Source organism: Nelusetta ayraudi, unplaced genomic scaffold (genome assembly GCF_046127955.1).
Source record: "Nelusetta ayraudi isolate G7.1 ecotype Tasmania unplaced genomic scaffold, CSIRO-AGI_Nayr_v1 ptg000060l, whole genome shotgun sequence".
NCBI classification, from domain to species: Eukaryota; Metazoa; Chordata; class Actinopteri; order Tetraodontiformes; family Monacanthidae; genus Nelusetta; species Nelusetta ayraudi.
In genome coordinates, this window is record NW_027466110.1 from 3,927,911 (window position 1) to 3,953,570 (window position 25,660).

A 25,660-nucleotide genomic window follows, 5' to 3' on the forward strand; every position below is an offset into this window, starting at 1 on the left:
AATAATGGGTGTAAATTGTTAACAGGAAGCTTTTGTGGTTGTCCCGTGTGAATGAAGAGAGAATACAGTACATTACTGTAGGTGCTGACTCAAACTTTCTGAGTTTGATCAGAAAGTGTGACTTGGACATTTAATGCAAAATGTAACATATGTGAATAAAATATAATCACACTGATCTGCGACTGTGTGTGTGTCTTTTAAAAAAAGAAAAACCGAGTGTGAACAAAATGATTTCATGAGTGTGGTCCTTCATGAAGCCTAAAATGATTTGCTAAAACGGCCCCTTTGTCCCTTTAATGTCTAAATGCGGCTTTATCTCAAATCGTCCAGCAGGGGTCTCAGTTCATTGGACCGCAACCTCCCGCATGGCACATAACTTCATACAGGCCCTGAAATGCCCTCTCAAATATTACACACAGAAGCGTTATCGGCTACACTTATTTTTACACACTTTGTGGGAGATAAAAATAACGTTTTTTCAACCTGCTATCAGTGACAGACATGCATAGAAAACACCAAAGCCACTTACAACAAAAACATAAAAAAAACAAACATGAGAATTCTTACCGTGTTTTGGGATGGATTGTTGAACGTAAATGCTCTTTATGTGAATGACTGCTGTTTCACTTTTTTTCAAGTGTGACCTCACACTACAACACTCAAAGGGGTGTGATCAGATGTGTCAACACACAATACTACAATCAAACGTATCAGATGTGAGCCTGTTTTTGCACATGCCCAGTTGTTCACTGGGCCTTCCAGGGCACCGAGGAGATATTTCCCTGCCATGTGACTTGGCATTTTTGAGGGTAATTGGGTCGCAGGCCTGTAAATGCGGGAGGCCCTCTGGCCGATGACCAGTCCTCGCACAAAGCCTCTCTATTCCGCCTGTTGGACAGGAAGAAAAGCAGTGGTTGGAGCAGCTGAGGGGTTTTTATCTATGAACCACCGAGATTGTGTGACTAACTTCAACCTGAGCGATGTTGGCCTTCCAGGCAGTGCTGCAGCGAGCATCGGTGGATGTCCCCTCCTTCACTCTCAGTCCAGGTTGGTGTGAATATCCTCACAGGGCTGCACCGGGTGAGAAGGCTGTGCACTCGGGTGTCTGTGGGGTCTGTTAATAATTCAAAGCTCTCAGTGAGTAAACAGGAAATCACTTTGGTGTCTTGCCATGAACGGTAAGCTGCACATGAAGTTGCTCACAACTTCTTTATTTTCCTCCCCTCTGCAGTTGTGCGGATATTAAGGCAGGCGAATTGTAGGCACATCGGTGTTGACCTGAGATCTGAAAAAGCTTTTTCCTCTTTTGCAGAATTCAGGAATGGAAATACAGCCAGGACAAGGTAAGACTCAGCGGGAGGCACCATTACTGTCTAGTGTGGGAACGGAACTCTGTGACATTCTTGAAGCTGTACATTGAAAGGTTTTAGTAAAGAGATGAGTTTGACGCCTTTGTAGCAACTGATAGCATCATGAGCAGTACCACTGAATTATCAGTGTTGATTTGAAATACCTGTTGCCTTAAGAACACACTCAAATCATGTCTAAAAAATATCTAATAATAACAGTTTCCAATTTACTGTTACACGTTGGTGCAAATTCTGATAATGGAGTTTTATAAATCAGACATACTCTATCTAAACTCTTTATTTTCCGGCACAAACATTCAGTGTTTTTCAGATGGAGATGAAAAAAAAAATGATATGCAGCACAATTCAAACTGGAGAAACGGGGAAAGGTGTAAGATTTAAGATTCGGACTATTTCGGGATTTGACATTGACGCCGTCGCAAATTACATTTCTGCATCTGCTTGCGCAAAGTCTTTTTTTTCGGAGGCGGGAGGGTTCAGGAGGATGAGGGCTTAAAGCTCTGAGTTGCATTTGCAACGAGTTGCCTCATACAGAACGACTCTGCGGGAGGTTGCAGAGAAAGTCTCACCTTGCCAATGAAAGAGGTTTGCTTGTTCAGGGTTTGCTTCTTTTTATTTTCTTCTTCTAAATGTGTTCACTTCTGGTCACGTGACTCTTTGGCCCATGGTGACAACAAGGGCACAGTGCTGCGGGCCTTGACTCGTGGCGAGTGGAGGTTTGAGGTTTTACTGCAAAGCCTCTTCATATCCCCTTAAAGGGATTATGGTTGAGACTTTCTTCTCCCCCAGCTCTCTCTTCCCCCTGCAGACCTACCAACGGCTTTACCGACTAGAATTCCTGTAAGGCTTTGACGGGGAGGGTGGGATTGTGCGAGTTTGATGGAAGCAGAAAATAAGATTACTCACTTTTACTCCTCACTGTTTCACGGTGACAGAGACGGTCCCTGTGCCGCAGCTGTTGACGGCATCTCATTCCGACGATGCCGCTGCCAACCCTGTGTGGAGGCAGATGTGGGGAGACGTTTTAATTTTAACCCAAGAAACATCTGCAAGTGTCATTGTTGTTGTTACATGTATATATTAAAAAAAAAAAAACGGCGCTGTACGCATATGCCAGTTTGGATGCTTAGTTTGACGATGGATTAAAGATCAAATTGACCCGCAGTGACCCAGAAAGGTGCTGATCAATGCCTTTGAACACCAACGTCAAGGCTCCTTTCATGCTGCCACATTGTTGTAAACAAAGGGCAACCTGAGCTCCAGCCTCTCTCAGCAGTGGGTGTCCAATTCTAAAGCAGCAGCCACATTTGAAAAGGCTGGTTTGTTGACTTTGCTTCCCTGATGCTCAAAAAAACAAGATAAGTCTGATCCTGTGGACAAACGGGGCTGATACAGCTGAGCAGCTGCTGTTTAATTCTGATGTAGGTGTTTGACAGCTATTTGTGTAGTTTGCAATTTTCAAATTCCACCAAGAAAATGTTGATGTCAACATCACAACCTGCATCACTTTGAATTCATGACGTCCTCTGGGGTTCAACTCCTGGCAACCTCAGCCTCCGGTGTTGTGATCCTTCAGGCGGAATAACATCTTGTTTTCTCGCCTGTGTACGGACTCAAACTCCTTCACGGTTCTCTCCCACTGCCTGTCGACTCTGCTGTGCTGACATTTAGCCCAACTGTCGCTACGCTGCGCGCAGAGAGACAAAACTGTCAGCATAAAACACAAACGACTAACTGAAAGAAGCCTCCGAGGCACAGGTGCACAAGAGCGACGGGGTCACGTGACCTGGCAACTTGGAAGGAACTTCCTGGTTACCTGCGTGCAACACGCAACCTGAGACGCTTCATATCAGCTGCCATTATGAGTGGATACATCTGCTGCCTGAATATTTAACCCTGCAGGCTGCAGTAGCAGATCAGCTTGCAGATTAGCGGTCAATTATTTATCCCCTCCTAGATGAGCATAATTTAGCCCCGGAGCCTCACTCTCTGTGCCGGGGAGACAAACACTTTGCGGGAACAGGTAGGTGTTGGTTTTGGCTCTGTGATCTCAGTTTAATTCATTCCTCCTACCGAGTGAGAGATGTAAGCAAACCTGCAGATGTTGACATTGGCTTACAGAGCGAGGTCTTTGCAGACTCTGTTTGAGGATTGCTGTTTATTCGTGTTTGTCAGTGAGAAATTATGGTCTGACAGGGTTGGGCAAACTTTTTGACTGGTGGGCCACAGTGGGTTCTAAAATTTGACGGATGGAGTTTTTTGGTGACCCACCTCATAGGAGAAAACATATATCATCGTATATGTGGGGGGAAAAAGTGCTTTAATGTCAATAGAAAATGAACAAAAGCAAAGTTACAACAAAATATCTGTCTTTGAAGCCCCACGGTATTTAGTTCTTTATTTCAATAAAGAGAAAAAAATTGATGAAATACAGCTATTTTATGACTTACTTACTATTTTATATATTTTTTTCAAATTCAGCAAGCTGGATTAGAAATCTTAACAGGCCGCATGTGGCCACTTGGCTATAGTTTGCCTGCTTGGCCTGTGCCAGGATGTAGGATGCATCTGTGTCTTTCTGCTTTATTGAGCATGAATATTTGTGTGGAAACCGGCTAAGTCTGTCTACTGCGTGACACCGGGAAGGGAGGACGGAAGGTGACTGGACAGGTGATGCATTGAGTGTGTGTTGTTGTGGCTGCTGGATGCAGGTTGCACGCCTGATGCAAAGAAAAACAAAAAACTGACAGTTACAAATGCCGAGTAAACAGCGCGTCGCCGCGTCGATTAATAATGCAGAGGTGGTAGTTCGCTGGAGGACAGTTTGTGTCGCGTTGGTTGGAAGTGGACTGAGACTCATTTAGATGATACAGGGTCATTTTAATATTGAGGAATCAAGTTATTAAGTACGTACAAGGATCTCTGGATCAGAGCAGTTTCAGTCAAGCTGAGAAGAAGTTCCTCCAGAAGACCCTCACTTAGCATTTTGCAGTGTTTAAATGAATGTGATAATGTCTTAGTGTGTTGCTTCATTCATAAACTCAAGCACAATATATTCAAGTGTTGCTTTTATATGTTAATTATTCTAACACATGAGCATGTTAATTGTGAATGCATTCCCATATCATTTTCACGCCAACATGTGACTTCAATTTTGACCTCAAAAAGGAGCAGCTGCTCATGGATACAGCAGGGCGGTAGCTCTCGGCGCTTATGTTTGATTATAAACACGTGGCCGTCAAAGGCGGCGCCGTGGTCGCTCGCCGCTGCTTCCTGAAGGACGCATGCGTGTAAAAGGACATCTGCTGGATCTTGCGGCGCGGAGAGTGGCAGCGCGGTATCCATCCCAGATCTCTCGTGCCACAACAGTTTATAAATCAGTCAGAGAGCTGATGCTTGTGTGTGTGTGTGTGTGTGTGTTCACAACTGTCCCCTTCAGGGTCATGCAATTCCCCACAATGCACAACACGTTGTTTTTTTTCTTGTGACAAGTGAAGCAGCCGGACTGTCCAACGCAAACATTCCTCATCATCTGTGTGTTTTATTTTTCAAACCTGTGTCACTATGACAGTCGAGAAAAAACGACGACGGCAACAATAACAATAAAGGCCTTGCGCTTCTCATCCATCACATCCTTTTCCCAGAAGGCCGCGCGCTTCACTGGTTTCACCGCATGGACGTATTTTTAGAACTGCATGCTGAACTGCCATATGGCGGCGAGTTGATTTTTTTTTCTTTTCTTCAGTGGCCACTCAAGGTACTGCAGCATGGGCTCAAATAGCATTTTTTCTTTTTTCATAGGTCGCAATACAAAAATAAACACCTCTAAAACGGCTGACAGGATGACTGTGATCTGGAAAGCGATTCATAGCAAGTCTTTCTATGCAGATTTTCCAGTCATGGTCTTTTAGTCTTTCAAAAAAGTTATTTTTTCGCCGCTGTATGCACTGGTTGAGCCCCCGAGACTCCAACCTGTCAGCCCATTCATTTCAATGTAGTTGCTCTCCCAGCGCAATAGGAAGAGTTGCTAACAGTCGTCCTGTCAGCTGTTTTATGGGCGTTTATTTTTGTATTGTGGTCTATGAAATTTTTTTTTGCTGCAGTACCTCGATTGGCCACTAGTAGAAGAAAAAAAAAAATCGGCGCGCCGCCATTTTTCCAGTGGCAGTGATGAGGCTCGTTCCACTCCGGAGGTTGTGGTCCTTGATGCTTCGGTAGTTGCCCAGTAGTTGTTTTTTTTCTTTCTTCTAATTCTCCCGACACTGGTTTGCAGTACTGCGGCCATCAGCTGCGAAACCAGAAAACCTTTTCTTTGCTCTCTCCGTCGAACTCTCTTTGAACTTTGTCCTTGGCAACCGAGGACACAAACGTCTACGCCTACGTCACTACTTTGGTCCCCCGCTCGGCTCGCTTGGAACTCCCAAGGATCATGGACCAAAATGGTAACGATTTGGAACCATGTTGGCGAAGCCGAGCCGAGCCGAGCCGAGCCGAGGCGTGCTCGTGGAAACATACCACAATACATCCCCGGTCTCACCGCCACCACTTTGCCGCTCGAGGAGGAGTGAGTTGATTCATTCCCGGGGTGCCTCGTGCCCCCACCAGCCGCTCGTGTGGCCCATGTAAATCACCATTAAGCCCTTTACATAAGACTCCTCGCTCGGCCGAGCCGAGGCGCGCCGCCTCATTCAGGACGCTGCCGGTCCACTTAATCCCCTCGCAATCCAATTGATCTTGAGGAGATTGCGCTTCTTTAGTGGACCTTGACGAGGTCCCGGCTGATGCAGGTGTCTGGCGTGTGTGAGGGGCGTGGAGTGCCACTTGTTGCCGTGCCCCTGGCCGAGGCCATCACTCTCAGTGGTGTCGGTGTATTATGACCGCCGGAGGTTCTTTCCTTGTCACTGCTGTCGGCCTCCATGAGTCAGAAGAAAATAGCACTGGCCATGTAAGTACCGCCGCTGTCTCCTCCTGCAGCTGTCTGCTGCGTGTCGGTCTGTTGGGTCCGACCCTTTTCCTGTAGCTGTAGAACCTGTTGAGGGGTTTGCCTTCCCTTTGTTCCACAGAGCTGAATTTAAAAACAAAACAAAACAAAAAAAACACACACACACTTCAGGGAGAGGGTGCCATGAATGAAAATTGTTTCACTTTCATTGTGATGGGAACAATGACATTTGATTCTCGTTGTTGGTGCTTTGAGGTTGGGCACCTCATTTGGTGGTAGTTTTTCCCCCCACCAATAACAGGTGTCAGTGAACTCACCAGAAAGGATCAACCCCTCTTACCCTTCTTCTGCTCACTCCACTCTACCGGAAATGTACACAAAAACACAGGAATCAGCCCTTTGTGATGTCGCAGAGGGCCAAAAAAAGAAACCTCCGCGATTCAGTGACAAAGAGTTGATGAGGCATCTGCAGGCGCCTCATCATCTTTAGTCACGTAACGCTAGTTACATAAATCTCACAAGGAAGACACATTAGTGATATCTTGCATCCGATTGTTGTTTCATCTGCAAAATCCACCAACGTGTTTGTCACCAGACGGTCCCTGTATGGATTATATCCCTACAAGTCAAGCATGATCGGCATGGAGAACCTGACCGACCCGTCGGAGAACTGGGACATCGTGGAGACCATCGGTAAAGGGACCTACGGCAAAGTGTACAGAGTGACCAGCAGGAAGGACGGAAGCCAGGCAGCCGTCAAAGTGCTGGACCCCATCAATGTGAGTCGCAGTGTGTTTTCCCGGAGGGATGCAGGGTGTGTGTGCGCGTGTGTTGTAGTTTCTGCATGTTATTTATGTAGTTTGTTTGCATTATATCACTGCACCTGTGTGTGTGTGTGTGTGTCTCTCATTATCTGTCACTTTTATGCGTGACTGCGAGAAAAGAAACCTCACAATGTTGTGACAGTGTAGACGAGCCAAGGCTTTAACCACTCTTTTTCCTCCCCCTCTGACCCCCTCACCTCCTCACACACACACACACACACACACACACACACACACACACACACACACACACACACACACACACTGGGATTCTGTCATCTCAGCACGCCAACCACTCAAACAGAGTAAGTTGCGTGGCCCGCCGCGCCTCCTCCACGCTCCTGCCCCTGCTTGTAGAACTCCAAACACCCCCTTCACCGGTTATATACATCACCGTCTCCCCTCCTCATTTATTTCCCTGTCGTGTTAAATCCACACTCCTCTTAAAAACGCAGCTCCTCTCTCCAAGTGTGTGTGTGTGTGTGTGTGTGTGTGATGTGTGTTTGTCTGTGCGATAAGGACACCGCGGCTGCACAGTGGAGCCTTTTTCTGTGACGGTGAGGGGGGGGGGCGACCATCCCTGATGGCCGAGAAGATGAAGCCGCCTCCCCTCCCGTCCCTCTCCCTGATGAGACGGCCGCCTCCATCACTCACACACCCGCGGAGAGAAATCCTGCCTCCCCCGCTGTCGCTCTTCCTCCCAGATTAACTTTGATGGAAAAAAAAAAGGAAAGCAGCGGCGCAGCTTCCAGAAATAGTTTAGCACCTGACGCCAACCGCTGACTTGATAACCCTCCCTGCCTGTTAGCAAGTCTTGTTATAGAGCCCAGCTGACAGTGAATGCCGTATAGGCACCGTGCTCCCGCCATTTATTCCCATCGGCCGAGTCGTTTGTTTCTTTGATTGTCTCTCACCGCCTCGTCCGTCCTGTCGCCCCGCCGCTGATTCAAGGACGTGGACGAGGAGATCGAGGCCGAGTACAACATCCTGCGCTCGCTGTCCAACCACCCCAACGTGGTCAAGTTCTACGGCATGTTCTACAAGTCGGACAACCTGTCGGGAGGACAGCTGTGGCTGGTGCTCGAGGTGAGCTCCAGTGGGGCAGCCTCCATTCCTCCACGCGTCCCACAGTCGCCCGAATGACCCCGAATGACCTTTAGTCGTCTGGTTACCAGGTGCTTTAGAAACGTAGAGTGCAAGTGAAAAAAAATGACAGAAAACAAACTGAGCAGTTTATTCGCAAGCCAAATTAAAAAGGCCAGTGTGTTTGAGCAGGTTTTTGCAAAGCTAACTAGGCCGAGTCAGTCTCCTAATTATTCATACTGGCTGTTTTTGTCTTGCAGCTAAAATGAAGGTTAATGCACAGTCCCAGGGATGATGAAAAGGTTTTAAGATTTATAAAAACAAAACAACCTAATCGGTTAGTTTTTTTGTTTGCTGTGTGTGGAATACAAAACATTCAAACATGTGGATTGTGGTGTTTTAAAAAAAAAAAACACAGTCCGAGCGCAGAGGCGCCACGATGCCCCGTTGTTGTTTCCCCTCTGCCTTTCTTCGAGTGCGGTGGGGCTCTCGCTCCACATGAATCATAATCTGGAGCGGCTGAGTGATGGAGGGATTTTTTTTTTCCTCCTCTCCTCTCCCAGCTGTGCAACGGCGGCTCCGTCACCGAGCTCATCAAGGGCCTACTCATCCGAGGCTGCCGTCTGCAGGAGCCCGTTATCTCCTACATCTTGTACAGCGCCCTGTTGGTAAGACGGCCCCGCCGTGAAATCCTGCATGCAAAAAAAAAAAAAAAACCTGCGGCGGCGAACGGCTTTGCCGTGGATTTACTTCCCCACTTCACCCCCCAAACCCCCCCGCCGCCTCCTCTCCCCGACAGCTGTGGGAGTTCTCGCACGCAGTTTGTACTTCCATCATATGTTAACGCGCGCTAATGACAGATGCATAATAGCGTGGCGGTGTGACTCACGCTGCGCACCTTGTCACCCCCCTGTTCCCACCCCCCCTCCTTCCTGTCTTCCCACCTGAAGGGTCTCCAGCATTTGCACAACAACAGGATAATCCATCGTGACGTCAAAGGCAACAACATCCTGCTGACAGCGGAGGGAGGAGTCAAACTGGTCGACTTTGGTAATGACTTCCACCCTCCACCTCCCCTCCCGCCTTTGATCAGTTTGATCAGTTTGTTTTTTTTGTGCGTTCAGGATAACCTAGTTTTTACATTTTCCACGCTTTAACCCCTCCTCACCCCCCCCCCCGCCACCCTTCCACCCACCGACATCTTTTTTATTTCATGGACCGTGGCCTCAACCCCGAGGCTATTATTGCTCATTTGAATTGCATTATTTGATCCCCCTTTGCATATTAAAAGAAAGCTGCTATGGCAAATGACTGCGCGTCACCCCCCCCCCCCCACTCCACTCCCTCCACCACCCTCCCCCCAACCCGGGGGGCATGTTTATGTCCCCCTGTGTCACGGAGATGAAGTGGACTCACGCTGATAAAAATCTGTCCTACATAATTTGAAATGATTACAGGCTGCTGTTGTTATTAACCGCCTGGCAGGTTGCCACCATAGATTATATGCCAGATTTTATTGACTTGAGCGCTTTGCCTGCTACCACGGGTCCTATTTTATTTTATTTTTATTTTTTTTTGCGAAGACAAAAAAAAAAAAAAAACAGACTCACAAACACATTTATTCCTAACAATTACAAGAAGTGAGTTTTTTTTCTCTCTGTTGCATTGAAAAGGTGTTTCAGCTCAACTGACCAGCGCGAGACTGCGCAGGAACACGTCAGTGGGGACCCCATTCTGGATGGCTCCAGAGGTCAGAAACACACACACACACACACACACACACACACATACAACTGACATGTTCATTGTTGATACTGCAACAGAGACATAGCCCACTCTAAACATGCTCTAAGGAGAGAGTGGGAGAGAAAGGGAAAGGTGTTTTTGCTTATTCCCGTAACTCCTCCCACCTCAGTGTCATTGTGAATTCTCTTCCACGGGTGCAGCTCCAGAGGTCAGCCCAAGGTTAATAGCTATGAGTCCTCCCCCCTTATCCGCACACTCACATACACACACACACACACACACACACACACACACACACACACACACCAAGCCTCCAGTCTGCTCCTTGGCAGCCAGTGAGCTGCAGTGATTGGGGATGGTAGGCAGGGACCTCGGGGGCAATTAGAATAAACTCAGCTGGAGAATGTACTGTCACTTATAATTATCCAGTGTGGAGATGAAGGGAACTGACCTGACTCGCTTCTCAGTGCTGAAAAGAGTCTTAAAGGTCGCGTAATACGCAAGATTCACTTCTTTTTTTCCCTCCCACCAGTAATCAGCGTCTCTGCCGGCCTTCCAGCGAACTCTGAGTCCATCCTGTGCTTCCCTTGCTCGCCCCACTTTTTTGGAAAAGTATACGTCCAAGTTCCGGAACTTGGATGTAGATTCTTTTCCAAGGGTTATTTTTCAGCAAGCTGGGTTTTTCTTTGTTTCCAAAGAGGTTGTAAATATAGAGCAAAATATTCTGTTTTATATATCATTAAACACTCCTTGACGACTATATTAAAAGTAGTCCTAATAATGGCGAAGCCCCAAAAAATAGTCCCTATTCAGTTGACCATGTAGACAGCCCTAATGTTGCTCTCTGGGATCACATGGGAACAAAAATATTAAAGGTTTTTAGAACTTTTATCAAAAATGCTGTGCAATCACAAGGAAACATATAACACTGCTTTTTGGATGTTTTTTGGAAACATTACCTTCAGATTCCAGTCCGGCTAATTGACTAAAGCCACCACAGCCGCTGCCTCTGACTGCCTGTGTTTGTGTGTTTGTGTGCAGGTCATCGCCTGCGAGCAGCAGTACGACTACTCGTACGACGCCCGCTGTGATGTTTGGTCTCTGGGCATCACCGCCATCGAGCTGGCCGACGGAGACCCCCCGCTGGCCGAGATGCATCCCGTCAAGGCTCTCTTCAAGATCCCGCGGTGAGTCCAGCAGAGGGCGCTCCAGTCCCGCAGCTGAGGGAACAGGGACACACGCAGACACAGAGGCAAACACACACACACATACTAGCCAAGTGTTTCCCGCTGTGAGGGGGGACAATAGCAGACAAATAGCAGCTCCTTTCCTCGACAAATTAATTTATATTTATTGATATCAATTTAAATCAAATGTAAAACGAATTTGTGTTATTCATCACAGCCGCACAGCCAATCTCAGAGGCAGCATCTGCTGAATAATCAGTCTGTTAAAAATGCTGTTCAGAATATAAAACGGAGCCTCTGTTGGGCCTTAGAATTAAAGCAGCCGTCGAGTCTGTAAAAATATTCACCGCTGGAGACGGTGTGTGTGTGTGTGTGTGTGTGTGTGTGTGTGTGTGTGTGTGTCTGTGTGTGTGTGTGTGTGTGTGTGTGTGTGTTGTGATTGTAAGTGTGTGTGTGTGTTTCTGGTGATCGTCGTCTGAGAGCTCGGTGGCTGCACACCGTTGACCTTTTGTTATCAGCACAATCACACAAATTATCTCCCGGTTAGGTGGCAGATATGCCCTTCTGATTGCAATTTGCATGGGTGATTAGCTCCATTCACATTGAGATGAGGCCGTCATCTCCTCCCCGTCACAATGTTATCTCCTCCCCGCCAAGCTGGAGGAGGGACAGCGGCGGCGGCGGCAGCGGGAATTTAGGGGGCGATCGCAGCCGTTGTTGTCGGCGCCAAAATTCAATCAAGAGTTTACAAAATGGGGACAGGAGGTGAAGAGGAGATCAGAGCAGCGAGAGGCCGCAGGAAAATATCATTTCCATCCTTGATTTCCATTTTTTTTTTTTTTGGTACAGTTGCTCAACGTTCAATGCGTTTTTCTAATATTCTCCTTAATTCAAATGTTAACCGAGACTTCGGCGGTATTGAACAGGCGTCTTCAGCCGAGACTCCTGCGTGCGCCTTGTCGAATCCAAATTGATATTTTGCCCTTTTCGCCGCAAATCGAGACCTTACGGGGCTTCGCGCTCGAGTGATAAATCGCAGCCGAGGCGTCGGGCCATGAAAGCGTTCTGTTAACATGTCACCTCTCTCAAATATATTTCCGCCGTCGGCGCAGACACACACACACGCAGGGGCACAAAAAAAAAAAAACGTGCGGCGCGGCTGGGTAAGTGATGACCCCCCTCCCCCTGTGTGAATCCCGTTCTAAACAACCCAACCTGCTTCACCTTTCGGGTGTGAAGCGGCAGTGGAGGATGATTTAAAGACGGCGTCGCTGAGATTTGTCATCGCGGGTTTTAATGTTTGCAAAAGAGGGAGATTTTTCTTCCTCTCTATCCAATATGTCACAAACCATTAACAGAGGAACCGTCCTTGGGCTTTTACGTGTTTCATGCAACCGCGCCCGCGCTGAAGGTGCGCAAATAAGGCGTTTCTCATCATTCTTCGGACTTTATTGTCGCTCACCTGAGTGTGTTTCCACGCCCAACGGTTCCCCGTTGCGTAATTAATCCCGTGTGTGTGTGTGTGTGTGTGTGTGTGTGTGTGTGTGTGTGTGTGTGCACCATCCACCTTATCACTCATCCTCTCTGACACCTGTCTGGGTTGTTTACAGGAATCTGCAGCTCCGTGTTTAGTGTTCAATAGAAAATACAGCCTGCCGCAGCTTAAAGTGAACGGTCCCCCCTTCTAAAGCTCAACATTTATTTGCTTCCAAAACGACGGAGCAGAGGAGGAGCTCTGCTCTGATTCCATCAGAGGTGGCGCTGATGAGTGGTCCCCTGTTCCTTGGGTGGGGGGGGTGGGGTGGGGTGGGGTGGGGGGTCACCTTGGCGTGGTATGTTTGCGCTTCAGGTTACAGCTGTTGCTCACTGAGTTGTGACGCATCATCACGGAATCACGCGGCCGCTGCTTTATTTTTATGTGAACAACCCCCCCCCACCGCGGAGAGCCTCTGATGAAGGCACCTCTTTGTTATGATTGAGCTAATTGAATGTGTTCCAGTGTGAATTAGAGATATGTAATTTCCATGGTGATCACGGGATATAAAGGTAATGGGCCGTGTCAGAGGGTAAAGTTGTAAAATCAGCACGTGCAAACTTAATTACGGGGACAAAAAGAGACGAGCTGTGATGTTTAATGAGCAGGAAGGTTAATTGCTTCTGCCACCGTCGACGACGTTGCAGGGCCCAGAAGCCTGCGGAGTCCGTGGAAATTCCGAAAAGCCTTGTGAGGGCGCACGTGTGTGTAAAACACGCTGGAAAGGTTATGGAAGCGACCGCGTCCAAGGTCGTGCTTGTTCAGCCACATCCGTCTTGATGCGAGCGCCCCCGCGCCCGTTAAGCAGTGGGCGTCGCCGCGCAGAGAGCAGAACAAGTGTTATGGAAGACGGCGCTAAATGATGGCTTGTCAGAGGATAGAAAGGGTGATCAAAATCACGGAGCGTCGGACCAGCGTCCCGGAACAGACAGTTCTTCCTGGGGAGGGAAAAAAGGCAGCGACGCATATCGGGCTCATTTATTGTTTCTTATTACACCTGCGTCTTAAATCACAGAGAAACCACGTGTCGTCACAGCCAAGAGAAAAAAAAAATGTCCAGGCAAAATGTGTGAAAATGACCAGAATCTTTTCGATTCATAATACATTCACCATGAACATGATTCAAAAGGTTAAGCGCATAATAGTTTGAAATTTTGAGATGAAAGAGGGACATCAAGTGGCTACATTTGAGATTGCAGCGCTCATTCGCTCACCCTCCCTCTCCTGAGCTTGCCAGTGAACTACGGTGGCCTGCACAAGCCCGGATACCTCGTCTTCTTTCTTCTTCGTTCTTTTATTTGAGGACGCATTCACCCTAAATACGAAACCTGTTGTCAGGTGGGTTGGATTGTCCACACCAGGCTTCCTTAGAAATATGGAGGTGGGAACAAGATTCTTACTCACTGTATTTTGCAGGCACCCAGAGTCCAAGATGGCGGCCCATTCATTTCATACGGCGTACACTGGAAAAGTCTTTGACTTCCACATTAATGAGCCGGTGCACTAGTGTTACTTCCCATCACGCTTCTGTAACTCGCATGATCTCAAGTTCCCCAATCAGTTGGGTTGGCGTTGCAGCCAGAAGTTTGATTTTTATTTACTCATTTATTTTCAGTTTTGCATGTGGTCACATAAGAGCTGCTTGACCGTTCACAGTTCTGTGCGTGTCCATTGAGAAAAGTGGGTGAAACTGCTGCTCATCTTATTTAGCAGCACAAGGCTTGAAGCCCTTTCCTAAGCTTCTTCTTCTGTGGTGTTTTAAGAGCAATTTGCAGCTGTTGCCTGCTGCCCTCATTGAAAATGAAGCTGGTTGCTAACAGAATACTAAAAGCGACAGATAAGGATTTCGACTGGAGCTTGGCAAGATGGATGTGTGCGCTCCAGCCGGTGTTGCAGTTTTCAAGGTAGCGTTGCTGAAACGTTGTGCTTATCGCAGGAAATACTGGCAACTCTTTGCCGCTATCGCTGACATTTTCTCTCCAATCTTGGCAGGTGAACAGCGCCATCTACAGATGCTGTGGATTATTTTTTGAACAGCTCGCGCAGGCCTTAACGTCTCCATCTCAGATTTGGCTACTTTGCCGCCGTGCGCGCCGTCCATGGCTGCAGCGTTTGATGATGCGGGCGCCGAAGACATGATAGATGCAGTGCTGGTTCTCCCTCTTCATGCATGTATGCATAAAGCAGCGCCGGCGCTCTCGCCGCCGTGATGGATGAGCAAAACTTTTAAGCGGGTGGTCCGCTGGCTGAATAAGTCTTTACCCTTCTGCTTCTTATCTTGGCACGCTTGGAGAGGCCTGTTTCTGCCAGGAGGCACAAACTTTAAATTTTACAGGAATAATTTCAGGGCTGCTTCTGTCTGTTGTGGGTCTTCAGTTTACTTTTGTTCCAAATTGGCCACGGCTCACGTCCAGCAGGTCAAATACAAAAGCACAAGAAATGTCTTTACACTCAATGAAATTGCAGTCATTTTTTTTAGATACATTTTTCATAGCACTGTGGGTTTTTTGAAGTTTCTTGGTCATTTACTGATTTAAGGAATCACTTAAATACTGTATTCCTCAACTGTGTAGTTGTTTAAAATGTGTAATTGCGCATATAAATATATTAGTACCTACTAAAATGACACAAATATTGTTTTATTTTTCGGTTAATACTGCAAAGTATTTTTTTCAAGATAATGAACCTTATGGTGATGAGTAGAATTCAATTTTACGTATGTAGCCGATTCCTTTTGTCTTTAAATTTCTCTTTCAAAAGAGTCAAAACCTCTCAGTTTTGACTCTCTGTGCTGACAATGCCATGTTAAGTGTCTCCCTAAAGACTTCTTAGAATGAAAAAAAAAATTGCAATGTTTAACAGCATCAGGAAGACGGATGAATTATAAAAGAACCTTATTCATATGCGTCATTACGCCCAATCTTCTTTTTTTGGCTTAGTTACAGCCGTCAGGGGTTGCCGACACCTCTGTGATTTTTGCCTCAATGCACTCGGAGGGAAACGAGTGACAGCGCGAGCTCTGCCCGGACCTGGATTTGAATAAGCCATTTGTGTTTACAATGTGAGCCTGCACTCTTACAAATAATGAAAGTGGTGGTATCGAGAGGAGAGAGTGTGTTTTGGGGGGCGTGGGGGGGTGAGAATGGCCTGAATTTGCTAAGCACAATGAGGAGCGTTATCAGCGGCGCGGCGTGCGGCTATATTGACTTTGTGAACGTATGTGCGCCGCAATGTGGTGCGACATCAAGGAGAGAGAGAGAGAGAGAGAGAGAGAGAGAGAGAGAGAGAGAGAGAGAACGTGTCTCCGGGCTGCTATTAGAGGTTGCATTCATGCCGTCACTTTGCCGGCTTTGATCTGCTCTGCGGGGGAAGGATTGCCAGTCTGAATCCTTATCGAGGGCCGCTACCGCTAAGTTAGCGCCGCGGAAAATGACAGATTTCTGTAGCCCCTCGCATCCCTTCCCGCGACCCACAACAACAACACCACCAACAAACAGACAGACATTTTAACAATATGTTAAATATGCCTCCTCTGGGCTTGGATGCGATAAAGAAGATCAAGAGTGGCTCAGTTTCTTCGGGTTTCGTGTTGCGACCCGGTTAAAGCGAAAAACGCGAGGGATCTCGACTCTCACTGTCGCTATTGGTCTGACAGTGACGTGGGACTCAGCCTCCACCTGTGGGACCAGCAGCTCCCTGTGGCTGTACTCAGGGCCGCTCCGGCCCTCCTGTCACCACAGTCCATCCTTTAATAAAATATCCCCTCCCTCATGATGGATGTCCTCCGTAAATGTCGCTGACAGAGGTGCAAAGCAGCTGCCATAACTTTAGAGTGTGAGTTCCGCTGTGGCAGCTGCTCGCTGCCGACCGGCCGCTCCAACATTTGTCACTTTCTCTGGCGCCCCGCCGCCGCCGACCTGGACCGCGACCAACTCCAGTTCTCCAGCCAAAAAGTCTCCCGAGAGTCTCTCGACTGGTCACACTCGAGCCGCCAGCCATCGTTTTCTTCCTGCTAACTGCTAAACACCCTCAACTTCTCCTCCCTCAGCGCCCATCGCCCCCCGATGACATTTTGGGAAGCGTTGAACACTCTCCAAATATCACACTGACATTTGTCTGTCTAATCCTTTTCCTGTTTTTTTTTCTTTTTTCTTTTTTCTTTTTAGGAATCCCTCCCCTACGCTGAGAAACCCAGAGCAGTGGTGCAGAAGTTTCTGCCACTTCATCGGACAGTAAGTCGCCTTCAACTCCACGTCATGTGTTAACACTGTGAATTACAATGTCTGCTCACGAGTGGCATCCAGGCCCCCAGAATCCATTCAAGCCCATTCATTTCAATGGAGTCGCTCAGTGGTGGCTTCCGGCGGTGAAGTTGATGCCTCGCAGGCCGACGACTCTCATCTGTTTAAATCTGCCACGGCGGAATAAAAAAAACTCGTTGACCTGAGTTACCGGCGCCGTCTCGGCTCCACGTAGCTTATCATTTGCTCCACTGTGCAACGCTAATGTTATCAGGCCGGGGCGGCTTGTAATGGCCACTCGGAATATACGGCCCTAATATCTGCTGTGCTGGGGGGGTGGGAGGGGTGGTGGGGGTGTGAGCGGGAACAATAATGAGAAAATAAAATTCAATTTGTTTTGGCATGGGAGGGGGGTGGGGGGTCGTCTTCAGTGTGGAGGATTTCTGTCTAAGGTGGAGAAGAGGATAATTGAAAAAACAACACAAACAAAATCAGCCTTGAGCGGGTTTTTTTTGTTGTGTGTGTGTGTGTGTGTGTGTTACTTGAGTTATTGATCACTGATCGGACGGATATCAGCCCTGAGACAAACAGGCCGCTGCTGCGCTGCGAGGCTGCTTTTTATGACTTACAGCCAGTGTGTCTATCAGGGGATCGCGTCCCTTTAATCTCTTAATGGATCGTGTGCCATCGCATCAGAAATAATCTTTGCCTAAAACAAAGACCCCGGCCCGGCCGAGTTCAATGTGGGCCGGCCGGACAATGTTATCGAGCTGCGCCGGCTGTTCGGGAAACCTTTTCAGGACTGTGTGTGTGTGTGTGTGTGTGTGTGTGTGTGTGTGTGTGTGTGTGTGTGTGTGTGTGTGTGTGTGTGTGGAGCTGGAGCTGATCTCGGCGCTGTTTTCTCAAGGTAATGAATCCATCAGCAGCATCTACGCCGGTGCAACCACAGAGCTGACTCCTGTGACAAAGTGGGCCCGCCACCCCGCCGCCTCGGCGCCGCTCCACTACTAATAGCAGCCACCTCTGCTTAATGTCCTGATGCTAATGAATTCACCGAATTAACTTTCGCCGCCGAACAAACAGATAAAGCAAACAGAACAGAATCCGGGTGTAGATTAGCTGCTGGGAATTAGATTGTTGCTGCTAATGCTGCTGCTGCTGCTGCTGCTGCTGTTGTTGCCTGCCTGCATTTGTTGGCGCCGTTGTGATCGCACACAAATGCACAAACACACTTATAAGATCATTAGAGGTGTGAGGGTGTGAGCTATTCAGCAGGATTCACGGGTAGCAGACGTATCATTTCATCATTTCAGAGACTCGGCTCCCGTTCTTTCCTAAGCCTCTGTGTTCCATGATGATGACGATGATGATGAGGATGATGAGGATGATGGTGGTGGCGGTGATGAGCTCCATCAGCATCAACACAGACTCACAAAAATGCTCCGTTCTGCGCAAATATTTTAGAGATTCAGCTCCAGTTCTTTCCTCGGCCTCTGTGTTTTATGATGATGATGATGATGATGATGATGATGACGATGGTGGTTGTGGTTGTGGTGCTGAGCTGCATCAGCACCAACACAGACTCACAAAAATCACCCGTCCTGTGCAAACACTGCACACCTCTGATAGGGAGCAGAGCCCCCGGCTTTGTTTGGACTTGGGACCATGGTGACAGAGACCAGGTGGTGGTCAGAGTCAAGTCAGTCAGTGAAGCAGCCTTTAAAACAACCTGTCCTTGGTTCTGCCTGTGCCAGAACTGGATCAGACCGGTCCGCAATGTGGAGGTGATCAGAAGGTTTTTGTCTGTTGCTGTTAAAATTTCTGAGGGTTTTTGTCTGTTGCTGTTAAAATTTCTGAGGGGAAAAAAAGAACACCCAACAAACCTCCCCGTCCTCTTTTCAAGGTGCCTGATTAAGGATTTCGAGGCGCGCCCCTCCGTCACCCACCTGCTGGAGCATCCCTTCATCAAGCAGGCCCACGGCAAAGAGGTGGCGCTCCGGCAGCAGCTGGCCGCTCTCATCCGGGAGCAGCAACAGGAGGCGGCGGGCAGCAGGACCAAGACCAGGTACATTTTCCCATCTAACTATCAGGAAAATACAGCGTGTGGTGCCACTGGGGAACATTGTTGCATCAGAGGAGCCGCTGCCTCCGTGGTGGTGTTTTTTTTTTTTTGTTGTTTAAATCTTTTTGTCCAGCAGGGGGCAGGATATCCTGCGCTTCTGCCCAAGAGAGGAGCTGACTGCAAAACCTCAGTAAATGGACATTGCAGACGTGTGATTAAAAGGAGGTCAGGGGAGTGTGACTAATTCAGAGGGAGTGATTGTGCTGACTAACCTCAGATTAATACACGCTGTTTAGGCTGGTGGACGTGGTGGTGGTGGTGGTGGCGGTGCGGTAATAATCTGCCCGGGATTGATTTACCTCTGACGACGGGCGACGTCTTAAATGTTTTTGCGTCCTCTCGGCCCCGGTTATAAATGAGCAAATTAGGGCCTGTTTTCTTTCCAGGCTTTAACTGCCGCACTGCCGACTCCTGATATCTCTTGCAGACGGAGGATGTGTCCGCGCAGAGTGAGCGCAGGGAGTGAGCGCAGGGCAGGGTGAGCTCTGGGCCGGATCAGTGCACGGTGGCAGGCGAAAAGGGACTGATAGAGCAGAAAGTCTCCTGTTATTTACCAGGGAAATACTGACTTTGGCAACGCTTAATCTTCATTATAAAGGAGTCGAGCGAACCTGCCCTTGACTTGAGAGTCTTGATGTCGCGCCAGCTCTGTTTACTCCCGGGAGTGTGCGGCGTCGCAGCCTGAGCCTGATCCCGAAATTCCTGTCCACAGTGAAAGTGGATAATGGGATTAGGGGCTTGTAGGGCGAGAACCGGGCTCGCCCCGGTTTTACTCCCTCATGCCCACAGATCGGCACACAATGGCCCCCAGATAAGAATAAAGACATAGAGGAGTTAAAAGTAGCTGCCGTAGGTGGAATTTACTTCAAAGCGTCGAGTCGAGAGTCGCGGCACTCCTCTTTTCAAGGGACGCGATGACGAGTCTCCGCTGTGGAGGGGCCGCGTGTTGAGCGTGCAACTTGCCGCAGTTGCATTTACACTATATTCAGAATATGAAATGACTGCCAAGGCAGACGAGGAAAGAATGTGTGCCTAACCTGAAGCATGAATATATATATAAATATATCATATATAAATTTATATTTCACCCACAATTTGATTGATTATTTATCGTGATACAATATAGATGCATCCTACAGGCGTTTTATGGCTTTTGTAGTTGTGAGCCTAGATGGGCAGAGGCGTTCAGGTGCTTTTTCAGTAGCTTTGAATGTTGTTCCGTCAGCACCCGAACTTACCAACCTCTCTGTTTGAATGTCGGCCTTTTTTTTTGACTCAGGGCCATTTGTTGGCGCTGAAGGCTCCAAACCTAAAAATTACAATTGTGCAGTTTCCCGTTTCAAATAGGAATGTAACATTGTGATGAAAACAAAACCTTAGAAACCCTTTAAATGGTGTGAATGCTACATCATTTATTGAGCGTTCACAGTCTCAGAGAATGACTGCTACGCAGTGCATCATTTTGTCACAGAAGTTTTAAAATGACGAAATTAACAGGCTGCCGGGCTCAAGCTCATTTTTCACAATATTATATTGCAAAACAATTACACAACAACACAAGACCTTCAAGGTTCAATTTAATAAACAACTGAACTTGAACTAATCACCAGCAGCATTTAGCCTTTGTTTGCAATTTATACCCCTGAGAAAAAAAAAAAAAATTATGTAATGTTTCACTTTTGTGACATCACATGCTGCGTGTTGCGTTGCCCCATTGGTGGAAGCTGTGGCATGAAACACTCAGCTGTCGGACTCTGCAAAGTGGAACAAACTGAGGAAGTGGTAAAACGCCTTTGCAGACTTTCTGCAATAGAAGCAAGAACTGCTTTTAATCAACACATCAACCAACTTTGCTGTCAGCAGTGCACTGACACGCATGTGTTGGTTGCAATGCTAATGTTTAAGCTAATACCTCTCATACACAGCAAACCCTTAACGTATTTCAATGTACATTATCGACCGTCTCAGTGCTCTTCAAAACAAATGAACGGCCAAAACAATACCCATTTAGGTAATATGAGAGTGAGAATGTCCTTCTCCCCCTCTGGGCATTGAACTGCACTGCGCATATTCACATACACACACACACACACACACACTCGCTCAGTCACATATGGAACGGCTGACGCTTTACTGCTTGGCCTCCTTGGCAGCGAGTCCCTCTGGTGTCCCCTGAGGTTCTCCGCAGCTCTGTGAAGCCAGCTGGCTCCGCGCTGACCTCTGCCCGGCGGGGCTCATTGGAAAGTGATAGGTCAAAACACAGATGAAGTGCAATCAGGGCCTATGATAATGGGGGGCTGTGTTCCCCAGGGAGGGCGCTGAGGCCTCCTGGCAGGCCTTGGAAGTGGCTGCGCTTCTCTCCTCTGCCCCACTCAAACCGCTTCTTCTCGTTCAGTGCTGTTGTTTTTTTTTTTTATCACGGCTTTCTGAGGCATTATCACCTCCTTGGCTCCACACAGGCACGAGCGGATCAATACCCGTAAAACCCTCATCATAGAGAGCTGCCCCGACGACGATCTGGTGAACCTGGAGTTCCTGGATGAGGTGAGATTCAAGGTGTTTACGTCTCTCTGTGCATCGATCGCGTCAAGGTGCGGTCTGTTCGATTACCCGCGCGTGATTCTTTCTCCTCCTGCAGGAGACAATAATCAGGCACCTGCAGAAGAGGTACGACGAGCTGCAGGTGTACACCTATGTCGGCGACATCCTCATCGCTCTCAACCCCTTCCAGAATCTCAGCATCTACTCGCCGCAGGTTGGTCGCAGGATATCAGTGACGGTGTGAGACGAGTCGGTCAATCCGGCCTCACAAAGTGCATTCAGTGTATTCATATTTAATTTGAAGAAATAATCAGATGATGAAATTCTAATCTCTTTCTGTATATAATGCTGTTCATCACATTTGGGATTGGTAGTGCCTGTTTAAACTGGGGTTTATCATTCAAGGTCTCTCAAGGTTATTCTTAAAAGTCCAGTCCATGTAAAATTTCTGAAAATAAAAAAAGGTTGTTATTTAAGTTAGGCGGACAGTATGTTGAGCTTTTACCCATATTAAAATCTCAAATCAAGCCAAATTTTACACAATGGACCTTTAAGTATAATAAAATCTTGATAGTTATGTGTTTTTTTGATGCTCCTCCTTCTTTAGTTTTCGAAGCTGTATCACGGAGTGAAGCGTTCCGACAACCCCCCACACATCTTCGCCACGGCAGACGCTGCCTTCAGAAGCATGGTGACGTTCTGCAAAGACCAGGTAACGAAGCATCCAAACCTGGATGGGTGGAGCCGAGTGGATGATTCCCAGATTTCACTCCCTGGAAGTCGTCCACCTGGCTGAATGAGAGAAAGCCTTTCTAGAACTGGTCCTTCCTTCACTTTTCTGGTGGTTTCAGTGCATCATAATCAGCGGGGAGAGCGGCGCGGGGAAGACGGAGAGCGCCCATTTGATTGTTCAGCATCTGACCTTCTTGGGAAAGGTGCAGTCTCACGCTTGTGCTCTGCGATGCTTTAAACTCGTCAGCTCTCCTTTTTTTTTTTTTTTTTTTGAAACGGAACGCGTTTTTCGTCGTTTTTGCAGGCCAACAATCGCACGCTGCGTGAGAAAATCCTGCAGGTCAACCCGCTGGTGGAGGCCTTCGGAAACGCCTGCACAGCCATAAACGACAACTCCAGCCGCTTTGGCAAGTACCTGGAGATGAAGTTCACGCCCACCGGGGCGGTCATTGGGGCCAAGATCTCCGAGTACCTGCTGGAGAAGTCCAGGGTCATCAAACAGGCCGCGTACGTGCTGCTCAGGCTGGATTTCAACGACCAATTGGTTGAATTTCTCAGATTCCGAACAGCTTTTCACTTGTTTTTTTTTGTTTTTTTTCATTTAAATCTTTCAGTGGGGAGAAGAACTTTCACATATTTTATTACATCTATGCCGGCCTCTACCACCAAAACAAGCTGAAGACCTACAGGCTGCCAGACAGGACGCCTCCCAGGTTTTATCATCGTTTGTTCGGTGGTCGTCTTTTTATTTTCCTTTGCATCGTATCAGCGACTTAAAATGAGGATGTTTCTCCCTGCAGGTACATCGAAGGTCAACACCGCAGGGTGATGCAGGACATCGTCTCCAGCAAACTCTACACCGAGCAGTTTGACGCCATCCAGGAGTGTTTCAGAAACATCGGCTTTACCGAAGAGGTACTTTAATGATGAGGTCACAGGTCAAACTCTGCAATGTTCCTTCTTCGATTCCTCCCGTCTTTCTTTCTTCCCTGCAGGAGGTCAACTCGGTGTACAGGATCCTCTCAGCCATTTTGAACACGGGCAACATAGAGTTTGCCTCCATCACGTCCCAACACCAGACGGACAAGAGCGAAGTGCCGAACGCGGAGGCCTTGGAGAACGGTGCCAAGTTCTACACAAGCTGACCTTCATTTATATGCAAATTTCATGTTATAGAATTCACTTTATTGGTGTTTTGTGCCCCAGAAATGAGTCAAATCCATGTTTTACTGATTTTGCTTGCTCTTTATTTCTGCTCAAATGCAGTATATTGGAATTCATCCTGTTGTGACATCACAAGACCTCTTTTATCCCCCTTTATCCATTTTGGGTCCCTTTCCAGAAACGTACTCTGTCTAACATAGCCTCTGTTGTAGCAAGATGATAAAACCACACTTTCTTACAAGGGGCTGCAAACAGAGGGCTAAATATGAGTTTTAACGGGTGGGTAATTAATTGTGTGAGGCCTCTGGAGACCAAAAGAAAATAATCCTCCGATCTCTCCGGGTGTAAAGTAGGACCTTATATCTTTACACACCATGTTAGCTTAATAATTAAAGTGCACCACACTGTGATGAAACACTCTATACTGGTTGTTGCATTAGCATTTCTGCCGATCCTTCTGTGTTCACACACAAGAAGACAAGAGAGACTCCCTCCATCATGAGACTGACCGACCCTCTCCTCCTCTCTCCCTCCTCTTCCTCCCCTCAGCCGCCTCCCTCCTCAGCATCGGGCCCGAGGAGCTCCAGGAGGCGCTGACCTCCCAGTGTGTGGTCACCAGGGGCGAGACCATCATCCGCACCAACACCGTGGACAAAGCCGCCGACGTCCGCGACGCCATGTCCAAGGCCCTGTACGGCCGTCTCTTCAGCTGGATCGTCAACCGCATCAACTCCCTCCTGCAGCCCGACGCCAACGTGTGGTGAGACGCTTTCTGTTTCTTTATGAAAAAGAAAAAGCTCTGGCGACCTTCGCCGAAGTCCATAGAAGGTACAAGTCAAAGGAACGATAGAGGAGAATATCAATGGGTGAACGCAAGACACGTAAAAAGGGCAAAGAGGGGTAGGAAAGGAAAGGAAAGGAAAAAAACAGTTTTAATGAATTTTTGATATGGGGTTGCGTGCAGAGAAAATAATGTTGGGGTGATTAAAAAGACTTCAGAGAGACTGCGGAGAGGCCGCTCATTGATCCGAAAGAATTCCCTGATAAATACGAGCGTCGACTGTCAGGGGGTCGTCATTCAGACACGCAGCGAAGCCGCAGTTCCTGTCCGCATCCCAGTCATCACTGCTGCTTCCTTATTGCCGCTAATGACCCGGCAGCACGGGCGAGAAAGGTGACCTCCGCAAGCGGCCCCGCGATAACAGCCTCTGGAAAACCAGGAGCAACAAGTCCTGAATTTAAAACGCGGCTGCCTCCGTCGGTGAAGACATTGAAAAGGACTCAAGGTTAAATCAATAGTAGGCTGGAATAAAAAAAAAAAACATTTAAGAGGCTTTTTCTTTCTCAAAGCCGATGTTTTTTACGATTTCCCATCAGGCTGCTGCACGGCTGAGACCAGCGCGCTGTATTTGGGTTGAACCCGCGTCGTCATTAAAGTTTTATCAATCAATACGGCTGCTTGGGGGATTCGCCTTCTTCCATCGCGCAGAAGAATAAGTTTGTTTGTCCCCCTTTTTTTTCCCCCTTCCCTCCGTGCTCGGCTTTGAAGTGCCGCGGAGAGCAGCATGAATGTGGGAATCCTGGACATCTTCGGCTTCGAGAACTTCAAGAAGAACTCGTTTGAGCAACTATGCATCAACATCGCCAACGAGCAGATCCAGTTTTACTTCAACCAGCACATCTTTGCCCTCGAACAGGTGTGTGTGTGTATGTGAGGACTCTCTAAATGGATGGAATGAAGGTGTTGTCCCTGAGATTGTGGGAAGTCTTTGGTTTTTTTTCCTGATGGAAATGAAGAGACATTAATCGAGACGCGTTTTGCGTTGATGCCTCTCAGTCGACCTTAATTGTGACTATTTAAAAGCTTAAAAATATATATTTTTATATCACTTTCAACAAGTAAACTCATCCTGCCAAACATCTAAAACCCAGGCATGTTCAGAACGATACACTTATTTGCATGTAGAGTACAAGAGAGTACAAGTCAAATCAACACTTTATTTATTTTTTATCAATTTTCATTTTTGTCCAATCTGAAACCAGCTGTGATGTCGGAGTGAAAAAAAGAAACCTTGAGCCGAACCTTGTTCTGGCCTACTGGTGGAACTCTCCGCCACCATCTTTGTGAAAATACTGTCATCTTATGATGTTGTAATTATTAATATTAGAAGAAT

General features: G+C 47.6%; 1 protein-coding gene and 1 long non-coding RNA gene across 2 annotated transcripts in view; one reads left to right on the forward strand and one right to left on the reverse strand.

Annotated features, from left to right (window-relative positions):
- Window positions 1-727: 727 nt before the first annotated feature.
- Window positions 728-5,970, reverse strand: LOC142897510 (uncharacterized). Its single transcript, XR_012928461.1, has 4 exons — window positions 5,886-5,970; window positions 2,277-2,365; window positions 974-1,114; window positions 728-888 (listed from the first exon to the last, which is right to left on the reverse strand). It is a non-coding gene; the product is annotated as an uncharacterized LOC142897510 (long non-coding RNA).
- Window positions 5,837-25,660, forward strand: part of myo3b (myosin IIIB) — a 50,967-nt gene continuing 31,143 nt past the window's right edge. The window contains 19 exon segments of the mRNA XM_076039902.1: window positions 5,837-6,315; window positions 6,908-7,091; window positions 8,088-8,222; window positions 8,783-8,887; window positions 9,170-9,269; window positions 9,893-9,969; window positions 11,007-11,152; window positions 16,853-16,918; window positions 18,831-18,992; window positions 21,509-21,593; window positions 21,688-21,804; window positions 22,198-22,302; window positions 22,442-22,525; window positions 22,627-22,829; window positions 22,937-23,035; window positions 23,123-23,237; window positions 23,318-23,444; window positions 24,036-24,246; window positions 25,036-25,183. Of these exon segments, the coding sequence (XP_075896017.1) occupies window positions 6,287-6,315; window positions 6,908-7,091; window positions 8,088-8,222; window positions 8,783-8,887; window positions 9,170-9,269; window positions 9,893-9,969; window positions 11,007-11,152; window positions 16,853-16,918; window positions 18,831-18,992; window positions 21,509-21,593; window positions 21,688-21,804; window positions 22,198-22,302; window positions 22,442-22,525; window positions 22,627-22,829; window positions 22,937-23,035; window positions 23,123-23,237; window positions 23,318-23,444; window positions 24,036-24,246; window positions 25,036-25,183 (2,298 nt within the window). The 5' untranslated portion in view covers window positions 5,837-6,286.